Here is a 26,613-nt window from a genome sequence, read left to right on the forward strand (position 1 = left end):
AGAGAAAGTGGGGAACAGCCTTGAATGCACTGTTACAGAAGACAACTTCCTGAGTAGAACACCAGTAACACAGACTCTAAAACTGACAACAAATGGGACCTCATGAAACTGAAAAACTTCTGTAAGGCAAAGGGCATCATCAATAGAACAAAACTGCAGCCTACAGAATGGGAAACAATCTTTACCAATCCCACATCTGACAGAGTGATGATCTCCAAACCATATAAAGAACTCAAGAAATCAGACATCAAAAGCCAAATAACCCAATTTCAAAATGGAGTGCAGACCTAAACAGAATTCTCATCAGGCAGAGAAACACTTAAAGAAATGTCGTTCATCATCCTTAGCCACCAGGGAAATGTAAATCAAAATGACTCTGAGATTCCATCTTATACCTGTCAGAATGGCTAATATCAAAAACACCAATGACAGCTTATGCTGGCGAAGATGCAGAGTAAGGGGAACACCCCTCCATCGCTGGTGGCAGTGTAAACTTGTACAGCCACTCTGGAAATCATTACAGCAGTTTCTCAGAAAATTGGGACCCAGCAATACAACTCTTGGGCATATACCCAAAGGATGTTACATCATACCACAAGGAAACTTGCTCAGCTATATTCATAGCAGCTTTATTTGCAATAGCCAAAACCTGAAAACAACCTAAATGCCCCTCAATCAAAGAACGGATTAAATGTGGGATGTTTAATCAATGGAGTATTCTCAGCTGTTAAAAACAATGACATCAGGAAATTTGAAGGCAAATGAATGGAAGAAGAAAAAAAAATCATCCTTAGTGAGGTAATGCAGACCCAGAAAGACATGGTATGTACTCACTCATACGTGAATAGTAGCTGTAAAGTAAAAGATAACCATGCTATAATCCACAGACCCAGAGAGGCTAGTTAACAAGGTGGGATGGATACATGGATCTCCCTGGGAAAGGGAAATAAAAGAGATCTTCTGGATGGACTGGAGACTGCTGGGGATGGGAACTTGAGGGGTCAGGTTGTGGGGGGAGGGGGAAGTACTTAAAGAGTTGACAGGAAAGAGGGCGCTTTTCGGGGACAGGCAGAAACCTCATACAAGAGAATCTTTCAAAAATCTGAAAGGAAAACCCCAGCTACAACTTCTAGCAATAGTGGGTATGTAGCCTGAACTGGCCATCTCCTGTGATCAGACCCCAATTGTCATTAGAGAACCTTCATTCAGTAGCTAATGGAAACAAATACAGAGACCCACAGCCAAATATAAGGCTGAGCTCTGGGAATCCTGCTAAAGAGAGGGAAGGATTGTAGGAGCCAGAGGGGTAAAGGACATCAGATGAAAACCCACAGAACAACAAACCTGGCCCAAAGGAGCTCACAAAGTCTGTACCAATAACTAGGAAACCTGCATGGGACTGACCTAGGCACTCTACATGTATGTGGGAGTTGTGTAACTTATTCTGTTTGTGGGACTCCTAACAATAGGAACAGGGGCTGACCCTAATGCTTTGGTTGGCTCATGGGAACCTATTCCTCATTCTGAGTTGCCTTGTCCAGTCTAAATACAAGGGGAGATGCTTAGTTTTACTACAATTTGATATGCCAAGCTCTGCTGATACCCATAGGATGCCTTCCCCTTTCTGAACAGAAACAGAGGGGTGGACTGGGGGATAGGGTGGGAGGGTAGGGGGAGGTAATGGGAGAAGAGGAAGGAGGGAAAATTGTGTAGGGATGTAAAATAAAAAAAATGAATGGAGAGAGAGAGAGAGAGAGAGAGAGAGAGAGAGAGAGAGAGAGAGAGAGAGCGCCCTTAAAGAAACAATCATTGTCATTAGCCATAGCCATTACGGAAATATGAATCAAAACTATTCTGAGATTCCCTGTCAGAATGGCACAATGGATCAATGACACAAGTGACAACTAGCTAGAGAGGATGTGAAGCAAAAAAAGAAGAGACTAACATGCTCTATACATTCTATGAAGAAAAGATGCTATTATACATTTAACAAGGCAGTCCATCAACGTATTTTTGAATTGTTTCAGTATTTAAAGTATTTTTCCAATTTGAAAAAAAAATTACTTGCATACAACGCTTTGCTTTTAGGTTACAACAGATATATGAAAGAAATTTTTATCTAAATCTTACCTGTTGGGAATTATCACCATTCCCTATACTGAGAGAATCTGAAGGTTTGTCAATGGGGCTGTAAAAAAAAAACAAACAAACAAACTGAGTAAAAGGAGAGTAAATCATTCAAACAAAAATACACTCACACACAAACACACATGCACACAAGCACATGTGTGCACGTTGACACATGTACACACAAACAAAATCGACAAAAAACTCCCCCAAAGTTAAGAATAAACACCGTGTCATCTTAACAATGTTTTTAAAACTCTACAATATGAGACCTTATGTAAGATAGTAAGGGTTCAGAACACATAAGGGAAAGTCTCAACCTTCTCTTCCCCCAGAGAAACTCACGTTCTAATTAGTCCTCAAAACTTAAAGCTGAAATAAACGGCTGATGGGAGAGGTAGAAAATGACAAAAACAGTGATTAACTTATTTTTCTGCATGTTTGACAGAGGATAAAAAGTATAGAAATGTTCTCTACAGGCACTTAGAAACCATAAATTTCTTTTAATACTTCTATCACTATTAATCTTATCTAAGGAGGAGAAGGCAAGATAAATGACACATACTTGGTGTGGGACAACTCTGTATTCTGTTGATTATGTTTTAAATAAACGCTGATTGGCTAGTAGCCAGGAGGAAGTATATGTGAATTCAAGGTGTGGTAATTCACACCTTTAATCCCAGCACTTGGGAGGCAGAGGCAGGTGGATCTCTGTGAGTTCAAAGACAGCCTGGTCTACAGAGGGAGTTCCAGGACAGCCAAAGATATACGGAGAAACCCTGTCTCGAAAAACCAAAAAGTAAAAATAAAAATCCAGGTGAGGTAATTCACACCTTTAATCCCAGCACTTGGGAGGCAGAGGCAGGTGGATCTCTGTGAGTTCAAAGACAGCCTGGTCTACAGAGGGAGTTCCAGGACAGCCAAAGATATACGGAGAACCTGTCTCAAAAAGTAAAAATAAAAATAAAATAAAAAAAAAAAACAGGAGGTCAAAGTAAAGCCACATAAAGATGGAAAATACACAGAGAATCTTGATACTGTATGTTATGCTCTCTTTGAATTGTTTAAATACTGAGGAAAGAGCAACAGTTGCTAAAAGATACTTGTTTATAAATGCTGCTAAATTAATCCAAGATAGGTATTTTGAAAATAACTTGACTTCAAAATTGAAGTCAAAAGGTATGTTACTTTGGAGAAGAGATTTTGCTTTTGTTTCCACAGAAAATGAGAGGCTGTGGATTCATTCTGAGTTAAAAAAAAAAATCAGGTTTGATCAAGACCACCTGAAAACTCTCCCATAGGAACAGATGGCCCAGATGTCAGAGTTCTATATCCAGAACAGATTCTCTGCCTGAGATGATAAAGCCTCACAGGATATTCCACTCAGGACTTGATCATAATTCTAAATTTTCTTTAGGTCCCCATAAGATTATCAGTGCCCCAAACCAGCAGAAAGTAGCCTGGAATACCACGCCTAAATTTCCAAAAAAATGGACTATGGATATTTTCCTTTCTTAAAAAAAGGGGGGGAGGGGGGAAATGGTGTGGGGCAATTCTGTATTCTGTCAATTATGTTTTAAATAAATGCCGATTGGCAGATAGCCAGGCTATTACCCAACCTGAATCCCAAGCATATCTTCTACAGAGATGCTGCAAGACACACCAGATAATCTGACAGACTGCACAGTTTTAAACTATGAAACTGTTTAAGTGATTTATACACTAATGGAAAAGAAGAGCATTAAAGGTGGAAACAGCCTATGTCAAATGACTTCATATAATAGAAAATTATTAGTTCCAACAAAGAGATGGTATGAATTAACAAAGATAATGACATAAAGAGACATAAGCCAGAAGACAGAGAGTAATGGGAATAAGCAATACTTAACAACAACTTTTTTTTACATTTGTTTGTGTGTGTGCACAAGTATATGTGCAAGCAGAACATGAAGGACAAAGGACAAACTGCTGGAGTCAGTTCTCTCTACCATATGTATTCATATGCACAAACACATACACACAAATAAATACTATGTGCAGAAAAATATGTATAAACCCTATAGATAAAATTTATAAAGATTTTCATAAAAAAGCCTTGCTAACATTTTTAGCAAATACCATTCCAAGAGAAACTATTTTTAAATTAACCAGAACTCTTTGAAAGCTAAATATATATTTAAATTTACTTATATAAATTTTATATTTATTTATATAAATGATTATTTGAATAAATTTATTTATTTAATAAATTGATTTATTCAATCAAATAAAATAGACAATATAAAGCTTAATGTCATTATCTCTAGAGATTCTGGCTCAGTCTAAGCTCAAACACCTTGCATGTTAGTCAGCTTTCTGTCAATTTTATCACAATCAGGGTTAGCTGGGGAACCTCAACTGCCAGCACGAAGGTTACAGGTACTTGAGACTTCAACTCTGGTCTTTATGCTTTTGTAGCAAGTACCTTACCTGCTGAGCCCTTTGCCCAGGCTCTCACATCCTACCTCAATTATCCCTATCCTGACTCATTCAGTGAGAAAGAATACACAATTGTCCATTTTTAATATAAAAGTGCTTCAAGTGACCTTGGAGTTTAGATAAGCAGGGAGTCCCCTGTCCAAATAGCTAGTGCCTATTTGTCTAGGCCTTTTTAGCTATCTTTCATTCATGCTTAAAGTTTTGTTGGAGGAGATCTGTTTGGGTTGATTGCTCAGAAATCACAATAAACTTTCATCTCAGGATGGAAAAATACAGGCCATAGTATACTATATGATTAGGTATATGCATTGAGGGGAATGGGTAACAAAAAGTAGACAACATGAAGATTGTACCTCCTGCAGTACTCAGCAAATGGCGAAGAGGGGGAAAGGACCCTCATTAGGGATATAAGAATGACTGTTTTGCACCTAATTGGAGTACTTAATCAGCCTGCCTGTCACTTTGTCTGAGTTGGTGCCCTATCTAGCAAGGTCAAAGTACCTCACTATTGCCACTGAGTCTTGAGTTCTAGTTACTATGAAATGGGGGACACATTATCCCCATCTAACTTTCTAAACAAATCCTTTAGATCAGTGGCTCTAATAACTTCTTAAACTATAGTCAACTTAAGTGGGGTAAGCATCCCCCAGGTGACTTAACAGCTATGTATGCACATGTGCAGTAACTACATATAAATCAGAATCAGACAGGACTGAAAAGAAATAAAGACAGAATTCGTAGCAGAAAACCAAACCAATTTTAATGTAAGAAATTAACCAATTTTAATGAAGTATCCTAGTATAGCAGACTTTTACCCATTTAATTACTAATAAACAGCTCTGGGCTTACTCAAAATAAAACTGGAGATTTAAACCATTTGTCTACAATAAAGGAAAGTCTTTCTAGAGATCCACAAAATGAAAGTCAGTTTTGTGGCTCCTGTCCATACTTTGAGAATCACTGTTCTCTACTATTCATAAATTCACCTCTAGCCTTCTCTAGCTAGCAGCATAGCAATGCCTCCATATAGAAATGGGTACGTAGAATTTTGCATAAAATTTCAGAGTTCATATATATTTTAATACCTACCAACCATGATTTGCCAAGTTCTCCTAGAGAGTATCTTGTACATTTTTGACAAACTATATTACACTACAGCATCTTCCTCCCCATGCCCCCAAGACAGGGTTTCGCTGTGTAGCCCTGGCTGTCCTGAAACTCACTCTATAGACCAGGCTGGCCTCGAACTCAGAGATTCTCCTGCCTTTACTTTTCATGCTGGGATACCTTTTATGATTTTTAATTCCAAGGAATCTAGAGAAGAGGATTAATGCACTAATTCTTCACAATCTACTCAATTACTAAGGCATTTAGATGGCACCTGTCTGTCAGAGCACATTTAATTTTCAGTAAGAATATTAGCCAAGTTCTTTCAAAGGGGAGTAAGAGATGATAGTCAGCTGTAAACTGTTTGCATAGCACACACAAAAAGATGACAATAACAACGATGATGATGGAGATGGGATGACAACAATGCATACTTCTTCATGAAGTAAAAACTGATAAATTCTTATAAGTCTTCCTTTTAATACCTTTACTAGACAGTATACTAGTGCCCTCTATCTGTGGTTAAAGGAAATTTAAAACACTATCAATTCTTTGAAAGAAAACTCTGGTAGACCAGAGATGTTCAGTCAAAATGGTTTCACTTAAAACTAATATAACTGATATTAAATCATTTTCTAGCATTTTCTCCTTTAAAATTGTGGCATAGTTTTAAATGATGGCAAAGTAAGATAAGTCTAGTCTTTAAAGTGAAAGAGATTTTGGTCAGAATCTGGTCTCTATAGCACATTTGTATGGAATACTTGTTAACACTTAGCTCTCTTTTAGTTTTCTTATCTGAAGTAATAATGACAATATCTGCCACACGGGACTATTAAGATTAAATTCGCACATCAAATTTTCATTTACATCTTCCTTTCACTTCAGTCTGAACTTAACATCTTCATTTTCCCACATGGACTTCATGAGCCACATCAAGTCATGACCACCTATACTGTGCAATGTGATTCTTACCACTAGGTCTACTCAGTGTCCATAGCACAGTAGCCCAACCAGGTACTATTCCTTTTATAATCTTCAGTTGTTGCACCATGTCTCAATCTACATTTTACAGCACAAAGCTATAAAATACCCATCCTTTATGCATTACAGTTGATGGCTTCCTTGTTTTCTGCTTTTATTTCAGGACGTGTTATTTCATGCAGAAAAACTATTTTTAATAAGACCAATGATGTATATAAATGCTGAGTATATCAGAAATGTTTACTACAATAATGGTAGGTAATGAGCAATAGCACTTGGTTTGTCATCTAGAAAGGGTAGTACAAACAATCAAAGTAGAGGGTCAATTTGTTCAAATCAAAAGATATGGCTGAATTTAGGTTTTCTTTCTAACTTTAGCATTATTTAATATACAGTGATTATGTTTTGTGCTGACATCTATTTATATATCTATATGCATATGCACACCCACTATATGTAAGTGTATAAGAAATGAACACATTTAAATAGTCTTTAATATTTAAATAATCTTCAGCATCAAAGGGAATAGACAGCAGCTTAAAAATTTTAAACACAATAATATGTTTGAAGAAAGACTCTGACAACAATCTGTATAAATTTTACTGCTACATTTGAAAGCTGGTTATTTTACTAGACAAGGACTCTACTATTTAAAACTAGACATTAACACACATCACTTAAAGACGATTCAGATAGCAAACAGTGAAATCCCAAAGTTATTAGTTAACTGTATAGTATTTGACAACTTACAGCAAAGAACAGTTTAAGACATAAAGATCACTAAATCATCATGAGACTTTGTATTAAATTTTACATATCTGTTTAAACATTCACTCAATTTCTACCACCCAGACCATGTAAGAGGTTGAAGACAGGAAGACTGCTTGTTCCCAAAGGTAAGACTCCAAATATGTGACACTGTCCTCATAAGATGCAACATCAGTGATCCCCTAGACAAAACAACCACTCACACTTATAAGACAAACACAAACCACTTCGGGTGAAGACCCTTTTCTCTTTTAGAATATGTTTTCTCCATAGTGTTATGAAAAAACCTAAAATTGGGTGGCAAGAGCTTTTCATTCCCGTTGCAACACAGGGTTCTTATTTTTTAAAGCCTGAGAAGGCCAAGAAATTCCTCTTTCCCAGACAGTGACCTCAAACTTCTGACCCTCTTTCACCAGGATCTAATGCTAGGATTAGAAATGTGAGCACTATACCTAGCTCTGTGATTTCCTTTCAGCATGAAAAGTTGTTCCTGTCTGTAAATAAGAGCCAAGAGTGGAGGCCTCAAGAAGCTAAGTGTTATCAGGGAGCAGTGAGCAACAGAAATTCCAATTTAGCCATGCCTTGTGACATACACCTTTAATCCCAGGACTCAAGAGGCAAAGGCAGGAGAATCTCTGTAAGTTCAATGTTAGCCTGGTCTACACAGTGAGTTCCAAACCAGTAAAGACTACTCTATAAGACTCTGTTTTTTAAGACAAAATAAAATAAATATCATACTTAGAAACTATGACCTAACAGTTCTATACAGCTGAAGATGGTGAATAAATGACAGGTCTTGTTATGAAGTTTGTCTAAAAAGACATAAACAATGAAAAGAATGACAAACAGGAATGAAAGACATCTGACTAGAGTAGTATCAGTATTTAGTCAGTACTTACGTATCATACCTCTGCAATGGTGTCACTTTGTTCTTATTCTTATCAACTGAACCCGTAGATAGCTGAAGAAAATTGGGATTTAATTTATATAATTCTTGCAATAGCTTCTGTTCATACTCTTGGTGTTTACCCGCCTAATAAAAAAAGAAATTAAAACTGCAGTGGGATTCAAAAAAATAAGTCTGGTATGAAATGCTTAGCTACTTTTGAGTTATTAAAGGTACAGTAAAGAGGACATTAGTTTTCTCAGAGTCAGAATCTGAGGATGATGCTACCAAACTTTTAGACCAACAAGTCATTCCAGTCAAGCTACATACACTATGGATACTAAAGAGACCAAATCATTTCATCAGAACCATAAGTAGAGAACAATTTCACTACATCAGGGCACCAGGAGGGCGCTGAGCTAGCTCAGTGGGTAAAGGCATTTGCTGGCAAGCATGACAACCTGAGTATGATTCCTGGAAAACACATACAGTAGGAGAGAATGAACCCCACAAGCTACCCTCTGACCTCTACATATGTGCTGTGGTATGTGTGCATGTGCACACATATATGCACATGTACACATACACACATACATACAAATGAATAAATACAATAAAAAATTTAAACTACTTGCAGCTTCTTTCATAAAACTAAGTCCTCTAATAGGTCACTACTTAGTTAGCTTTAACTGTCAGCTGAATACAGCTGAGAATCACCTAGAGGAATACCAACTAAGGGATTGCCCAGATCAGTAGCCTGTGGGCATGTGTGCTGGGGATTATCTTGAGAGTTAACAGATGTATGATAGCCTGGCCCAGCCCACTGTGGACACCATTCCTGGGCTATAAAAGAAAACTAGCTGTATATAAACACATCAGTAGAAAGTAAGCAGCATCTAAGTTCTTGCCCAGACTTCCCTCAAAGATCAACAATGTGTGAGCTAAAATAATCCCCTTTTCTCCCATAAATTGCTTTTGGTTATGTTGTTTGAAGAAAAGAAAACCAGAACATTTGATGATTAAACAAAATTTATCAATAGATTTCTGCTTTTATTTAGAGATCAACAGCACAATGAATTCACAGTTTTCTTAGGTTTTTCTTTATCTTAACACCAGGTAAAAATGTCATTAATTTGTTTTTATTTGCTACCTTCTCCCTACCCAAAACAAAATAAAAATTAATGTCTTAAACTTCTAAACCAGGAATAAATAGTTTGCAGACAGTTCCTTTCGTCAAAATGCTTTACTGGGACACAGTCTCACTACTCATTTATTTACGGTCTACATGCTGTCTTGCTACAAAGTCAGAGTGAAGTCGTACAGCAGGGATAGTGGAGCACAGTGACAAATGCTGCACCGCCTAGGAACCCTAAAATACTTTACTAGACTGGTCTTTATGGAAGACCTTGCTGGTACCCACTGTATATTCAAGAAAACACTCCTTTCTTGTATTTTGGGATAGCTTTCTATCAGAAGGCAATGTCACAAATGGTACAGGAGAAACCAGGCAAGGATCACTGTAGAAGCAAACAATAAACAAAATAAATGGCAATGAAAAAACTTCTGAGCAGCATTTAACCACCTATATGTGTCTTGAATAAAAGGACATTTCACTTACCAATGGGAATACAAACTATTTTAAGACTGTGATTTAAGTATATACTGTGGCAAAATGAAAATGCAACAGAATAAAATAAAAAATATGAAGTGAGGGTGGTATCATCTAACTTAGTACAAACAGCTGTATCATGTACAGCACACACAGCACTGCTCCCTACTCTGACACACAAGCTGGTTACTCAATTTTGAGTTATATAGTAACAAAGATGGCTTTTGGATTTTGTCATGATATCACTTTCTCAAATTTTCTTTCCATACTGAGAAATATTTCAGAATAAAAACCATCAAATAATTTTAAACCCAGGATAGTAAGTTGTAAGATAAGAAAAATATAAGATAGACTTGGAAATCCTTAGACAAATTTTCACTGTAATAGCATGTGAGTGTTGGGTATACAGACACTACTTAAAATACAGTTTGAAATGTTTCTATCTAGTTTTCATCCAAGAAAGTTAATCCAGGAGCTCGGGCGATGACTCAGTGGGCAGAGTGCTGCTGTACAAACACAAGGATGTGAGTAAGGGACCGTGTGTGCATGCTCGTGCCTGAACAAAACAGAGTGTATATGGAGAAGACAGTAGGATAATTGATTAGCCAGTCTCAGATCAACCAAATAGACCCTGACTCAAAAATTAAGGTGGAGAGCCATCCAAAAAACATGTTATGTGTACCTTTGTTTTCCACACACCCATGCGCACACACTCAAAAGACAAAGATTCATTTTTTAAAAAAAATCACTCATAAACAATAAAACAAAACCTTTTAAAATACTAACTGAAAAAATATGTATTTTGTCTGATTGTTTGAGTATCATTATTTTAAACACTGGTTTTTTTTTTTTTTAATTTCAAAGACAATGCTGTAAAAAGTCACCAAGATGTTTAATATAATGGGACTTAATCTAATCTGCATTTACTCCAAGTCAAAAAGAGACAAAACTTCATGCTGTATACAATCTGCCTTTAAAGGAGCTCATATGTTTTCTAGTTTGACCTGGAATAAAAAGTAGCAATGAATGCCCCCCACCTTCTAAATGAGAAGTATTCCTGCAAAAGTCCACAGCAACAATCTGAAGTCCTCATCTACAAAAGGGAACTGCAGCATTGTGCTTTGGTATAATCCTCATTTTAATAGGCCGTATGGTCAACATTTTTACTTGTAAAAGCATGTTTATACTACAAATTGAAAGGAGACAGGAGAAGAGGAAAGGTAAAAAAGAAGACAGGATATTAAGCCTTCAAGTCACCTTCTATAGGACACTGATACTCTGTGGACACTTAAAGGAGAGTCACTGCTTAAAAATGGTATCAGCATCATTGGGCAAATTATTTTCTACAATATTCTATAAAGAGCAGAGGTTCAACCAAAACAAACAAAAGCAACAATGACAAAACCCAACTAATAATTACTGTAACTCCTTGGCTTTCTTATTGCTGACACTCTCCTTAAGTGTTTCCTGCAGCCAGCTAGGTTCCCGTTTCAATATATGCTAGCACATTAATTAAAACCTCTAGAACATATGCTGATATACTAATGTCGCTTTCTGACTTAGCTGACCACAGACTCATTTTTATTGTAACCATGTCTGCATAAGAGACATTTTAAGAAATACTTTAGAAATGCTACTTTAAAGTAATACCACCTTTTAAAACATTCAAATCTTAGTGTTCACCCATAATTTTAACTTTAAAAGCAATTCCTTTCATACTAAATTGGTAATTCACATGAGTTTTACTACCTGCATTTCCTCTTTTGTGAAGCTGGCTGCCTCATCTCCCAATTCATGCAGATACATGCAGTCAGGCTTTGGGCACTGCATATTCTTTAAGAAGTAACTGCAGTATTTTGTTGTCCCTAGAGATGCCTGTAGGAAGAAAAGCAGAGCAGGGGAAAGCACACTCAAAATTATGAACTGATACCACAATATCAATTTCCATCACTAATGTTATTACTTCACCTACAATGAGACACAGACAGAACAAAACATGACTGAGAAGATTTCATGTAGACATCACTTAGATGACATAGAGAAAATCTAAGTGAAGGCTTTCCAGAACTGGCAAATTCAGACCTTCTTCTCTAGGAATCAGGGCAGAGAAAAGTCTGTTCCGTATTTATTAAGTAGTTTGGTACAGAAGAAGGGAAATTCCTCTTTCTAAAGATGCCATCCTTTTTTCATTTGCACTGGTGGGACTATTTGCCCAAATATAAACCAAAGATCAGGTATTTAGTAACAAATCACAACTATTACCTGTTTCTGAGGAGAATAGTTCTATTTTCATAAAATAAGAAAAACATGAATCGAAATCTTAAAAGTATTATTCCTAAATAATATGTATTTCTACCCAGTAAATAAAATAAAACAGAGCACTGCTCAATACTAAATAATTTGTGTATAACAGGTTGGTACAGAAAGCAAAAAGACAATCTTTAAATTAAATGCCTTCAAAGTTACTGCTTAAATATCAGGTACTCCTCTACTTTTTAATATTACCCCTTCCTCTTAAAAGACAGAAAATAACCAACAGAAACATATTACCTTAAGTGTCCTGCCGTCTACTACCACATTGTTGACACACTGTATTGCTCTGAGAGCATCTTCTGACCGGATATAGGTTACATAAGCACTGGCACTCGGACCCTAAAGAAAAGCACATCCCATCCCACTGTTATTAGTTTCAAATTAATACTGAAAAATAAAATTCTTTTGCAACCTGCCTAAGAATTCTAAAGGTTTTTATTTTACTCCTGACACTATTAATAATAATGGCAATAATTAGAATAGTTTTGATATAATGCTGTTCCTTTAATTAGTTTATTTAAAAGCACTCATACTTAAATTTTACTTGGCTATAAGTGGATTATAACAAACATAAATAAAATAGTATTTTTCCTCCCCACACCCCTCATTTTTGAAAAGTAACTTGACAGGCTCATCAAAGTTACAAAAAAATTTAAAAGGTCAAATTTAAAGACACTGTATCAAAGTAAATGCTCTCAATAATAAACGCGATCTGTACAAGTTGTTAACTAATGCTAGTTTGACAAAGCTGCTCTATTAAGTTTTCAATATCTAAAATTAATATTGATTATAAATCATTAATTATCGGGTCGCCTGGTAATCACCCCCACCCCTTAATCCCTTCAATAAACTTTTGTTTTCTATTTCCTTCTTATTCCATCAAGCCATTCGCTCTAAGTCCTGAGGGATCAAACGAACAAAAAAATTCCCCCAGCCCACCAACAGAAGTCACTGCACTGTATATATAACTCCTTTGACCCTCAAGCCTTCTGACTACAGAAAGCAAATTTTCCTTCTGACAGCCCAGGACAAGCCCAGACCATAGGGAGGAAAGGCAAAAATCCCTATAATGAGTTACCTGTGAGCCTGCATATGATGTGCTATTATTGATGACAACTTTATGTATTTTACCAAACTTCCCAAAATACTCTGGTCGTTTTAAAACCTATAAAAGAAGAAGAAATAAGGCATAAACTGTCCCCGTTTAATCATTTTTATCCTTATAATGGGGACATTCACCATCCCTTGTAAGTGAAAAGCACACTGGTAATTTTTTAAGTTTCTAATTAATGTAACTACCTCCTAAGTGCATTTATGCAGCTAACTCACAGTATATTTTAAGAGTCTAAGAGCTATTCTTTTTTTGAACTGAGACTTAAGAATTGTTTGGCATTCCTATGTTCTAATCAATTATCTATGGGATCTTACCTTCACAGAATTCAACTGTATTATCATTAATAAATGATTTTCATGAAGCAGTAATGATCAAAACAATGATCAAAATTATATACAAGAACAGAGAGACAAAGAACAGACATAAGTAATGACATTTATGTCTCATAAACCTATTGTATATTATACTAAGGCATTGGTTATAAATTCCAAATATATTCATAGCATCCCCTCAACCTTCTATGCTTTATTATACAGTTTGTGTATAATTTCCTATGTTAGTAAACTCATTATTTTGTAATTGTCTCATGGATTACTATGTCCTCAATCTCTGCTGCTAAGTTACATAGGGAAAATCCATTTACATTCTTCCTCCAGTGCCTTAGTCACTTCTTGTGTTTTCTTGTCCTTGCCTCTCTCTCACCTCTGTTACTCTGTCATTACTACAGTGCTCCTTTAGATTTTCTTACAAACTTCCATAACCTTGATTAATACAAAATCTCTCCCATGACTTGGAACTACCTCAACATTAAATTTTGTTCTTCTCCTAAAAATTTACAGACAGGAACCTCTTGCCCAATGAACAGTCAATGTTGTGCCATTAATTCTTACCAGTTTTCAACTTAATCTCACTACATTTTGACTGTTTATAATAAAAGATTATCTACAGCCAGTTTTAATGGATTAAAAGGTGACTGCAATGGTTTTCCACTTTTTTTCCTACCCAGACTCCTAAACTGACAAAACAACAATGGTAGCTAATGAAACGAAATCTCGTGCCCAGAATGTTTCAGGGCTTAAAGATGGAGAAGGAAGTCATTTGAAAGGGAGTTTTCTTCTAGTCTGTAGAATCTGAAATGGCATTCAATATTCCGGCTAGAATTCAGCTACCAGGCTCCCAAGGCTGGCAGCACGCAGCTGCTGTCCTGCAGCAGCTCTGATCATAAGTAGGCCTATAGCAGCAGCTCAATGAAGAAAACACTGGGGGAGCACTTTAGAGATCAGCAGAAGTTTTAACTGGGGGGACACTCCAAGCATTCAAAGGAAGGAAACCAGGGATTCTTCCATGGTTCAAACTAGCCCTGCCCAACAGTGGTCCTCTAGACCTCTGAGCGTCCTACAACATATAAATATAACTATGAGGACTGTTTATAGTTAAGGGAAGTTAGAATTTTCAAATTATATATAAAGTATTTTCTCAGTTATAACAAAAAATTTAATTTACAGATGATATGTAATTAAGGAAAGAGTATACATACTTTGAAATTTACTAGTTCTTTTGCAGAAATCACATCATTTCATGGCACAACATTGCCAATACATATACTACCTTAGTGCGGGAGAATTGTCTGTATTCTGTCAATTGTGTTTTAAATAAACTCTGATTGGCCAGGAAGGGAGTTTAGGTGGGAAAACCAGACAGGAAGTAGAAATGATGCAATGAGAACAGGAGAATTATAGGAAGGAGGACGTTGATTCCTCCCACTCCTGCCCAGACCACCAAAGCAGCAGGATGTGATCTGCCCCACTGAAAAAGGTACTGAGCCACATGGCTAACATAGATCAGAATAATGGGTTAATATACGCTACAAGAGCTAATAAGTAGCCTGACCTAATGGGCCAATCAGCTTTATAACTTATGGAGATCTCTGTGTGATTTTCTTTGGGGCTTGCCAGCTGTGGGTACCAGGCAGGACAGAAACCCAAGCAAGCCGGCCTTTATGTTACACTACCTGTAATAATCTACATTATTAACTGCTATATTTAGTGATTCTACAAATTAGATGAAAGGTTATTTTATAGTATAAAAACACTATTCCAATAGAAACTGAATATTAATGTAAAACCATTTGAGAGACAAGTTAAAAAAGAAATTCATATTCAATAGGTCTAAGACAGACCTAAGACTTGAGATTGTAAACTCCAAAGTAATAATAATGTTTCTGGCTTAAAATGGCAAAGAACACAGGTAGGTAGGTTCTAGAGTAGCTGTGCCCAAGCACTGACATGCAAAAAAGGTCTTTTCATCACTGTTTTCCTTGATATATATTCTGAATTATACAGAGAGAGTTTATACCATCAAGAATTAATTTTTAATTGCATTAGTGATATTTGAAACACTGAATTGTTCCTGTTCATAAGTCTTTTCAAGGAACGTGAAATGTCCTTTTGGGATTTTGTTCACACTTTTAGTTTTTTATCTAAGTATCCTATTCATATGTACACTTCTTCATCCTTGTCTTTTGAAGGCATTACATATGACAGGTGTGGTAGTGGCAGCACTTGAGAGGCAGAGGCAGGTACATCTCAAAGTTCAAGGTCAGCCTGGTCTAACAGAACAAACAAAAAAAAAGGTGTTATATGCTATGGAGGTTTTTTTCACTTCTGGGAAACCTATGCTGTCTCCTAGAAACTGGAATACAGGCATCCCACCTGATACAAGAGGATTTAGGGCACAGAAGAGAACAAGAGCTTAGACTAACCCAACAGAAAAACAGTGGCATATATGGCCAGAGAGGTAGTTTGCGATAAGGTCATGTAGTATGCAGGCCCTTATATTAATAAAAGCTGAAAAATATTGTAAGAAAAATGAAGGATACAATCTGTTTGGCAATGGGGTAGAGTACAGGCTTATAGAAGTAAAGGCAAGGGCGAACTCAGGAAACCATTATTTAGAAAGTAATAGCGCCTGTGTGCTAAATGCTGTTGACTGGTCTGGTGAAAGTAAGTCATTAAGAAAAAGATAGGTAGCCAGGTGGTGGCGGCACATGCCTTTAATTCCAGCACTTAGGAGGCAGAGACAGGAAGATCTCTAGGAGTTTGAGGTTAGTCTACAAAGCGCGACAGGATTACACAGAGAAACCCTGTCCCGAGAAACAAACAAAGAGGAGGAAGAGGGAGGGAGGGAGGGAGGGAGGGAGGGAGGGAGGAAAATAGATAATGTTTCATTTAAGAGTAGTGACTCTGGATTCTGGTTGTACATTGGAAGTAATTTGAGGGTTTTGGCAAATTATTGATACAGGTCTTTCCCCAAAATATTCTGATTCAAGTACTCTATATCACACAAAAATTCATACTAAAATACAAATGAATGTGATCTAACAAAACAAAACAAAAAAGGAAGACACATTATATAGTATTAGATTGTTAAAAGCAATCATTGAACCACTTTTAGAGTTGAAGAGTTGAATATCTGATTTATGGGAATAGTTTCTGGTAAACATTTGGGCATTAACACCTTCATGACGAAAAATACGATAGGTATAAAATTACAATTGGCATGCCCATATGATAGCCAGAATGGTATTTCCAGAGCAGAGATCAAGCACATCATTCTATTGTTGAGAACACTCAACAGCTTTCTATTGCTTTTAGGGATAAAATACAAACTCCTCAGAATTGTTGGCAAACCTTTCAAAATTATATGCCACTCAACTTGCCCCAACCACTTTTCTCACCATTGAATTCTAACCTTCCAGACAAAGAAATCAGATTGCATGACGAGGTTTCTCTTTAGAAACCCTTGGACATTCCCTGATTAGGAAAACACTTTAGCCCAAAGATAGCAAAGACAAGCATACCCTGCAACAGTCTGCTACTGTCCTAATGTGCAACACAGTGCTCCTCACACAAGACTGTTACCTCTGCAAATAAACAGGTGCTGTTTTATATATTGTATATGTTCAGTGTGTTACACACAGCTGGCATGATTTAGGTACTCAATGGGTTTTAAATGAAAAAATGAATTGTGTTAGCATTAAGTGAAAAGAATTACATAAAAATCTAGGTGTGGTAGCTCATAACAGAAGCCTGAGGCAGAGGGATTTTCAGGACCTCAAGGCCAGTATGGGCAACAGAAGGTCTCAAAATGAGAAGCAAAATTTGAATGTGTACATCAATAATACTGGTAGGCTTCTAAGTGTTAGTGAATAACCAATGGTTGATATAAAATAGGCTGTTATGGCAAAGGAAATTCAAAGAATTTAAACCTTACATATTAACATGAACACTATAGATTTTTACCTAAACTACTGATAAACAGAGGCATTTTTTGAAACATAGTCAAGCATTCATGGACCACTAAGAAAAACAAAAACATGGCACTCAAAAGCTGCTTAGTGGATAATGAATGGACTAACAAAGCAATCATCACCACACCAGAATAGAAGAAGCTCTATCAATAAACAAGTCATTCAAATTGCTTTGCCTCAGTTTCTCATTTATAAAATGAGATAGTTGTGCTTTAGTAGCCACATTCCTCAATGCTCTTTGGAGCTACCACATAGCGAGGACACGACCTAATCTTACTGCTGCACAGCTAATATTATTAATTCTCAAAGCAGAACTTTATCATTTTTTTCTTGGGGAGGTTTTTAAGTGCATATATACACACACTCACCATGTTCATGTAGTACCCTCAGAAGTCAGAAGAGAATGTTAGACTTGCTGGAACTGGAGTTAAAGGATGATTGTGAGCCACCTGTAGGTGCTCAGAACCAAACCCAGAACCTCTGCAAGAACACTAAGTGCTCTGAAATGCTGAGCCATCTCTTCAGTCCCCGACTTCTCTTTTCATAAATGCTCAGGAATGTGTGAGCACATCAATTCTGTCTTCTCTAACCTATAAATTTGCTAAGAGCAGTCTATGTTTGGCTTGCAACCTAATTTACCTTCAGTATCAAACACAGCATTCATAAAATTCAAATTTTAATAAGAACGATTATCTCCACAAACTTGATATCTTATAACTTTTAAGATATAATTATCTCTTAATCAAATTACCATAGCTTCTGAAATTTTTTTCTTCTGACTAATAAAGGAATACACTTGATAACTGATCTTGATATAAGTTTTTCTGACATACAAAAGTTATTTTAAAACTACATTTTTAGGACTTTAATATATATAATACATATACATATATAATACACACATAGATATATATAAAAATTACCTCTTAATCATCATCAAATTACCATAGCTTCTAAGATTCTTTTCTACTTAATAATGAAAGAATACACTTGATAATCAATCCACTTCTAAATGTTGCTCTACATTGTAAGAGCTGGCTAAACTAAAGATCTATAAAACAAAAGATAAATTCACACCCAAAAGCTCTAAAATCAAGATCAAAGTCCCAGCAAGTTACTGAAATAGCAATTTCAGAAAGACAAAAGTATCTCTAAGATTAGCAAAAAGTAACAAAAAGACAGAAGTAAGCCAGAGAGGTAAGCTCAGCAGGTTAAAGCTCTTGCTAACCCCAGAGCCCACATAAAATAAAGGTCAAAGAAAAGAACCAACTTGCTCAAGTTATCCTCTAACCTCCAGATTATGAGTGTGAGGGTACACACACACACACACACACACACACACACACACGCACGGGTGGGAAGGAGGGAGAGAGGGAGAATAAAACGTTGCTTTAAAGGCAGAGCTGAAAGGGACAAAAACAGATTCGGGCAAAGGTTTAGTCCTGTTCAAGAGAAGTGGTCACAAAAGAGGTGGGAGTATGGCTGCCTCAGGAAAGCAAAAAATGAAAGCTTACAAACAAGATGGAAGAAACGACTGCTGAAGATGAATTGTAGGTCTTAATATTTCTTCAATATTTCTTACTGAGGTCCTTTGTTTGCTTGAAATCTTTTCTTTGTTATTTTGTGACAGGACCTTCCTTCTGCAGCTCAGGATGGCCCAACACTCATTAAATAGCCAGGATGGTCACAAACTCATGGTCTTCTTGTTTTACCATCCTGAATGTTTAGACCACAGGTATAAATTCTTACCAACACCTCTGCAAAGAAATAGGTCTCCAGAATGAGATGTAAACAGTATTGCCAAGTTCCCTGGACCTAGATTCCTAGTAATTTTTGTGTATAGCGGCTGTAGAGGGCAGGATGGGGGAGTATACATGTATCATGGCACATATATGTTGAGGTCAGGAGACAGCTCTGTAGAGTTACCACTCTCCTTCTACCTAAATTACATGAGATTCAGGGACTGAACTCAGGTCACTGAGCCATCTTACTGACCCAGATCTTAGTAATTCTTGAGTTGCATCAATTTTAATGCTCATGATAGGTTCTTCCTGAGATTCTCCTCTATTGATCTGAAGAAATTTTAAGGTCTTAATATAAGCTCATCAATTGGTAAATATTTAGGCTTTACAAAAAAAGCCAGCAAGTTCAGTTATGGTTAGATATAAAGTTAACCCCTACCTCCCTCCCCATCTCCTGCCAAAATGATCATATACTGAAGGCTTGGTCTGTAGCTAGTAGATATGAAAGCTTTGTCCTAATCAACGATCAATTTGCTAATGGATTCATACCTGAATGGACTACTGGGAGGTGGTAGAAACTATAAAAAGTGGGGCCAATGCAAATGAAGTGGGTCACTGAGGTATGCCTTTGAAAGGTATCTTGTTCCCAGTTCTTATTCTGTCTGTCTTTCTGCCTTTGGCTGCATGGGATGAGCAGCATTTTCTTTCACATTCAGTTGCTAGCAGGATAATCTATCTCACCTTAGGCCCAAAGCAAGAGCCAGCTGAATGAAATCTCAGACAGAAACTATGCATCAAAATAAATCTTGTTTTGTGTTTTTCCCCAGGTATTTGCCACAGTTAGAAAAAGCTGTCGGCAACAGACAAGTGAGTGTTCCAGTACAGAGCTAATCTCCAGCACTATGAGGAACAGTACCTCCAACCGATTTCAAGAACTTTTCTTGGAAGACTATCCAGAGTTAGCACTTTCCTACTGATGCAAACATTCTAGCTGATACTGAGCTTCAATTTTCCTTCCCAATAATCTTGCTGGCACCTCATGATATAGTGGAGATTAAAAATTAGCAGATGTATATCCAAAGCCCGCAAGAATGTATGAGATTAGAGAAACTTTGAAAAGACTAATTGAAGGAGGAGAAAAGAGACATCAATTAGAGAATTAAACCACAAAAAACTTGGTCTTTAACTTTGTCAAATTCTCCTTTCCATAAAACTGGTTTAGAATGACAAAGTAAAGGAATGATGATAAATTACAACAGTTCTGAACAAACAAGAGCTACTACTTGGGGAGCACCAAGATGGCTCAGCGATGGTTCAGCTGGTAAAGACACTCACTGTTGGGGCTGAGGACCTGAGTTAGAGCCGCAGAACCTTGCAGAAGGTAAGAACAGAGCTTGCAAAGTCATCTGACCTCTACACATTCACTGTGGCAGACACATGACTACTTGGGTAGCTCATTAAGATTACTTAATAGGTTCAAGTAACTGTGTCTCCAATTACTTGGTCCACACAACTACAGAAAAGGGAAAGAAAAAAAGAAAAGAAAAGAAAAAAAAACAACCAGTACTCACAACTCCTGTTAACACTAAGGACAACTGGAACATTATTTTCACAAGCACTAAAAGGGACTTTTAGTTCAAGCCCTTAGTTTCACAATAGAAACTGAAGCCCAGAAAGATGAAGGCATGCCTAAGATTACAATTTGCCACAGGTTCTTAACCATTATTAAAAATTATTATTATTATTCATACTTTCTCCCAAGACTTATTATTTTCAGAGGAATCTTCTAGTTTATCAGTATCAATTACTTTCAAATGAGACAGCAAACACAAAAGACTGTCATGCTGACAATGAAAGCAGAAGAGGACTTACTTCTGGGTCTGCTAGGCGCTGTGACAGACCTACAACAAAGACGAGGTTTTTTTGTACCACACGTACACTAGCCAAATGTTTTCGATTTTCTGAAATTTTTTGTTTTCTCTCATTTTGTTTCTGTTTTTTCTCATTCTTTATCCTTTGCAATTCTTCCTGTGAGAGTGGTTTATAAACTGCTGGGTCTTCTGGATATGGCTATAAGTATAGTAAACAAGATAAAGTTAGCATTAAATAGAAAAACTGCAGAAATGACAAATATCCAATTCTGAGCAGCAGGTGTAAGACAGATAGTGTCTTCTGACTGTTTAAACTGCTTTCCAATATTTTTATTAAATAAAAGTTAAAAGTTATAAAACATTTTTTTTAAAACTTAGCAGAGATCACTTTTAGCACAAATGTCAAAATGACAAAAATCAACCCAATCAATCTTGGTATTATACCTTGCACACAGTGCTTCTAAAACACTGTGTAAAAAGCAACGAAGATCCAGGCCCAGGTTGCTGCTGAAGGCCCTGGTGCTATAGCAGCCAGGGCTTGTGCTGATGTTCATAGCTCCTGTTGTCATAAGAGTCATGTGGATTTCTGGAATCTCAGCCACCACCTTGGGCCCTGTGGGTGTCTGAGAGCCACAATACTGCCAGGATCATGCCAATCTGAGTGGATCACACAGCCAACTAGGGTCATGGTGACTTCCGCACCCAGGTTGCTACCAGTGACCATGTCTGGGCCCATGGTCCTATTGCAGCCAGAATCTGTGCTTAAGTTCATATTGCCACAAGGGTCATGTGGATGCCCAGGGTCAGGTTAGCCACCAAAGATTACATTGGTAGTTAATGGACATGCTTGGAGCCAGGGTCAAGCAGATCAAAGTGGTATGTGCTGCTACCCAATGACAGGGTGACATTGGGGTCAAAGCTGCAGCTGGGGGCCATGTCTGGGTCATTGGCCCTACTGCATGCAGTTAGGGTCTGTGTTAATGTCCAAGGTTTCTGTTACCATCAAAGACCATGTGAATGCCCAAGAATTGAGGTCAAGTTAATGTCACTGGAGCTGTGCTGCTCTGAGTAGCCTGCACTGTCACCTGGGGTAATGGTGACATCCAGACCTGCTGCTCCCGAGGACCATGTCTAAGACCGTTTCTGGGTCTGCGGTATCACAGCAGCCAGGGTCTGTGTTGCCACCAAAGATTACACAAAAGCTGGAGGCTAAGGTCCTAACCTATTACCTTGGTCATGTCTGAGGGCCATGCCGCCACCAGAACCATCCTGAGGGCCTGTACTCCCATCCGGAGCCAGGATGTTATCCAGGCTGGGTCTATGGTCCTGCTACAGCTGGGGTTTGTGTTGATACCTGTTGCCCAAGTAGTCTCAGGGGATAATGGGTACCATGTGTGATGGAATCAAAGGGCCATGCTGAACCAGGCCTAGGACATTTGGCTCTGACCCTCACTGGACCCTACAGCAAGAGAACTACCCTCTCCCACCACACACACACTTGAGAAAGATGGTCCTATCCCTCACCACAGGTAGGAAGAGCTAAAACTGATTGCATGGGTATAGGGAGGGCTGAATCTGCCCTTCAACTGAGGGGGGTAGCTTCAGCGGCCTAGACTGACCAGCTCAACTACTCCCCAGGCAAACAGCTGGCCCTTGAATTGGCCCACCCTAACATCCACCACATCTTGGACCTTCTGGAGCTCATGAAGGGACTGGTCCTGTGGAACAAAACCCGCAGGATCTCCAAAATGGGGTAGCCATGAGATATCTAAGAGGAGTTCCAGAGAGGATCCAGTTATGATGGTGTACCAGAAACCAGAGGCCTTGAACCAGTGACTCCTGCAATGAGTACTTGCTAGTAAAGCTGATTGGACAAAAGGGTGTACTGTGTGACACACCATGGCTCCCAGTGTTACCAGGATGAATGAAGATGTGTTGGAGAGTCAGGAAAGATGGAAGAGCAGAGAGGGTTTTTGTTATTTTGGCTCTTTTGTTTTTCTTTTTGTTTGCTGCTTGTTTTGTTTTTGTTTGATTTGTTTTTTCCTATCTGTTTGAGAGCTGTTGTTGGGGAGAGGGGAAGATATGGAAGGACTGGGAGTGAATGGAATTGGGATGTATGATATGAAATTCCCAAAGATTCAATAAAGAAATTATGTGAAATACATTTAAAAAAAAGTCAAAGAATTTCCTGGTAGTTCTATCAACAAAATATGGATTTTATATATTATAATCAACAAATATTTAAGGAAATCCCACTATGTGCTAAAATATTAAGTTTATATGCTTGAGTGTATGTGCTGGTTTGGGTGTACATGTGGAAGTCTCTACCTCATTTATTTCAGACAGACTTTCTCACTGAATCTGAAGTCTCACAGATGGCTACGTTAGCAGGCCAGCAAGCTCTAGGGATCCTTCCCTATTCCACAGGTGCTGGGGTCATAGAAACATGCCTGACTTTACATGGATGCACAGGATCGAACTCTAGTCTTCAGGAGTGCACAGTAAGTACTTGACCTACTGAGCCACGTCCTTAGACCACATCCTTTTTGATTGATCGTCTTAAATACATTCCTAGTCTAAGAGGAAGAAAGATGAGCATAAATATTTAGACTTTGGATCAAGAGTTCAAATTTAGTTTTACCATTATCTAGTCATGTGCCCATATACAAATTGGTTTCTAAGCCTCAGTATCCTTATGTATGAAGTACAAAAAAATCCTAAAATATGATGTAAAGATTTATCATTGTATCCTCAAAAAATACCAGCAATCTCTCTGTTGTATGTCTTTTTCTTTTCCATCTCAGGATTATAGTATCTTCACTCCAACAGCTAACATCAGGGTCACTGGTGGACCAAAAATATGGAATCAGAGGGCCAGGCTTTTAATTCTAGCCAAGCTGCTCCAAAACTATATGACCATTAGCCCCAGCCTTCTCAAATGTAAAATGAGAAGCACATTTAACTAGAAGTTCTGTGGGAGTTAAGACAGTTAAAAGTGATTAAAATATGACCTGCATAAATAAGTACTGAAGACTCAGTTATCAGTACTACTAATAATAACAAATGGATGGCAGTCACTTAAAACTGAGTATAAAGATCCCAGAAAGATGTGATGATTAATTTTCATTGTCAATCTGACTGAATTTAAAATCATCTAGACACACACACACCTCTGGGCATGTCTCAAAGTCTGTATCCAGATAGGACTAGTGGAGGGGGAAATACCCCACACTAATGTGACTGGCATCATTCCATGGACTGGGGTGCACAACTGAATGGAAAGGTAAGAGGTAGGCTGAGTGTCTGAATGATCCTCTCTGCTTTCTAACTCTGGTGAACTACTTTCCTATTTAGTACTAGAAAACTAGTGTGAATCACCCCACATATTAATACAGAACATGTTTTTCAAGTTCCATATTATCATCCAAACTCAATGGTTCTTTATGAATCTTCTTAATAAGAAAGCACCAAGACTGTGTCCATTTCCTTGGCTAGAGAAATTATATGACTTTACAGAAGCAACACTGCTAGTTAACACAACAAAGGCAACACTTGACCATGACTCCCAGTCCAGTGTACTCTCTCTACTCCATTACACCTTAAAGATCACACAATGTTTGTGTTGGGTGGAAGACTTGTTTGTTGGGGGGGAGGGAGGTTAAATATCCTGTGGGAATAGTCTTGAGCATCTCTGGGGAGGGGTCATCGTTTGGTGAGCTTTCTCGAGGGGTGGAGTCTGGACTGAGGCAACTTCCAGGGGAAGAGGCTTGAAATGGAACTTACACCTGAATAGTTTGTTTTAAAGCCAATCACTCACAGCTATGGGGAAACTATACAGTTAATACTGGACAGTAAAAAGTTCAGATAGTAAAATAGAGTTGTTTAGAAGCACTTACCTTTCTACACGCAGGACAAAGCCCATTCTCATCAGTGCGAATTCGATGCCAACAAAATCGGCATATCTGATAGCCACAGGTGCAAGGGAAAAAGTTAATATCGTCTATCTCTAAGGGCTCCATACAAAGAGGGCATTCCACAGGGTCTTCCTTTGCATCAGGACTGCGAGACATCTTCACGCTTGTTAGACAGCAGCAAAGTTTATAATAATTTAAGGGAGAAGGAAATTCAGCACTGAGAGCTAAAATGTAGAACTCTGAAGACCTGCATGAGAAAAAAAATCAAAAACATACCATTTACTACAGGAAAAATACTAACTTTTTCACAGGACAGATTTCAGAAATTTTCCTCATATGAAGAAAAAAACTGGCATTATATTAGGTTTCAAATGCAATAGAAACTAAAAGAATTCCCATTTTTTTCCAGCTAAAACATTTAATACTGATCTGAACACTGTTTATAACACATTTTAGAAAAATATAAAATAAAGACCTTCAGTTATAAAATAACCTGAGACCAATGAAATGGCTCAGTGGGTGAATACATTTGCTACACAAGCCTACTGACCCGAGCTCAATCACTAGAGCTCACACGGGAGAGAACCAAGTCCATAAAGTTTTCCTTTGACTTCTACGCACACACCATGACATACACATTCTCTGTCATAATATCATCCTCTTTCATAATAATAATAACAATAATAACGCTAAAAAGTTCAAAGCTATGCACACTTGACTATGCATCGTCCACTTAAAAGCTAATAAGGGACATAACAATTATGATAAGCAAAATGTACAATTAACAAAAGGAACTGATAAAAAATCAATTTAATCACTTGGGCTGGAGAGATGGCTCAGAGGTTAAGAGCTCTGAGTGATCTTCCAGAGGTCCTGAGTTCAATTCCCAGCAACCACATGGCAGCTCACAGTCATCTATGAGAGCTGATGCCAATACTATATACCTAATAATAGATAAACTCTTAAAAAACCACAGTAGAATGATAATTTTTAAAAAATTAATCACTTATAGTTACATATATATAATTATATTAATGAAAAATTTTTGCCAGAGAAAATATAGCTTAAAACCAAGCAAGCATGCCATAACTGCTTACAAGCATGTAATATGATGCCAGTAAAAACTGCTGAACAAATAGATGTATTTATAAAATATTTCTATAGTAAATACTACAAAAAGCCTGTTTAAAAAAAAATCAAACAGAGAACAAATAGACCTTTCTAACTCAATCATGCTTTGTGAAATGTGAATTCTTTTTAAGTTACAGAGAGTTGAACATCACAGTTAACAATTTCATGCTTAAGGGTGAGTTGCAATCACTATATGCAGTTGAAAATGGAAAAGCTGCAAACAAGTCTACATCTGGACGCAGTCCTAGAGCACAAAGGTTTAG

At 37.5% G+C, this 26,613-nt stretch overlaps 1 protein-coding gene across 6 annotated transcripts in view; it reads right to left on the minus strand.

The window, feature by feature from the left end:
• Cnot4 (CCR4-NOT transcription complex subunit 4) overlaps window positions 1–26,613 on the minus strand; it is a 104,168-nt gene that overhangs the window by 35,700 nt on the left and 41,855 nt on the right. For 3 of the 6 annotated variants that reach the window (XM_005365816.2, XM_005365818.2, XM_005365820.1), the window contains exons 2-8: window positions 25,202–25,466; window positions 21,307–21,504; window positions 13,348–13,434; window positions 12,507–12,608; window positions 11,706–11,831; window positions 8,370–8,494; window positions 2,131–2,188 (exon numbers count right to left, since the gene is read on the minus strand). In XM_005365816.2, coding sequence (XP_005365873.1) covers window positions 2,131–2,188; window positions 8,370–8,494; window positions 11,706–11,831; window positions 12,507–12,608; window positions 13,348–13,434; window positions 21,307–21,504; window positions 25,202–25,375 — 870 coding nt within the window. In that variant the 5' untranslated portion in view covers window positions 25,376–25,466. Of the gene's footprint in view, window positions 1–2,130; window positions 2,189–8,360; window positions 8,495–11,705; window positions 11,832–12,506; window positions 12,609–13,347; window positions 13,435–21,306; window positions 21,505–25,201; window positions 25,467–26,613 lie in introns of all 6 variants that reach the window. The other 3 variants (XM_005365815.2, XM_005365817.2, XM_005365819.1) reach the window with 1 other exon arrangement.

This window comes from Microtus ochrogaster, unplaced genomic scaffold (genome assembly GCF_000317375.1).
Source record: "Microtus ochrogaster isolate Prairie Vole_2 unplaced genomic scaffold, MicOch1.0 UNK4, whole genome shotgun sequence".
Taxonomy (NCBI): Eukaryota; Metazoa; Chordata; class Mammalia; order Rodentia; family Cricetidae; genus Microtus; species Microtus ochrogaster.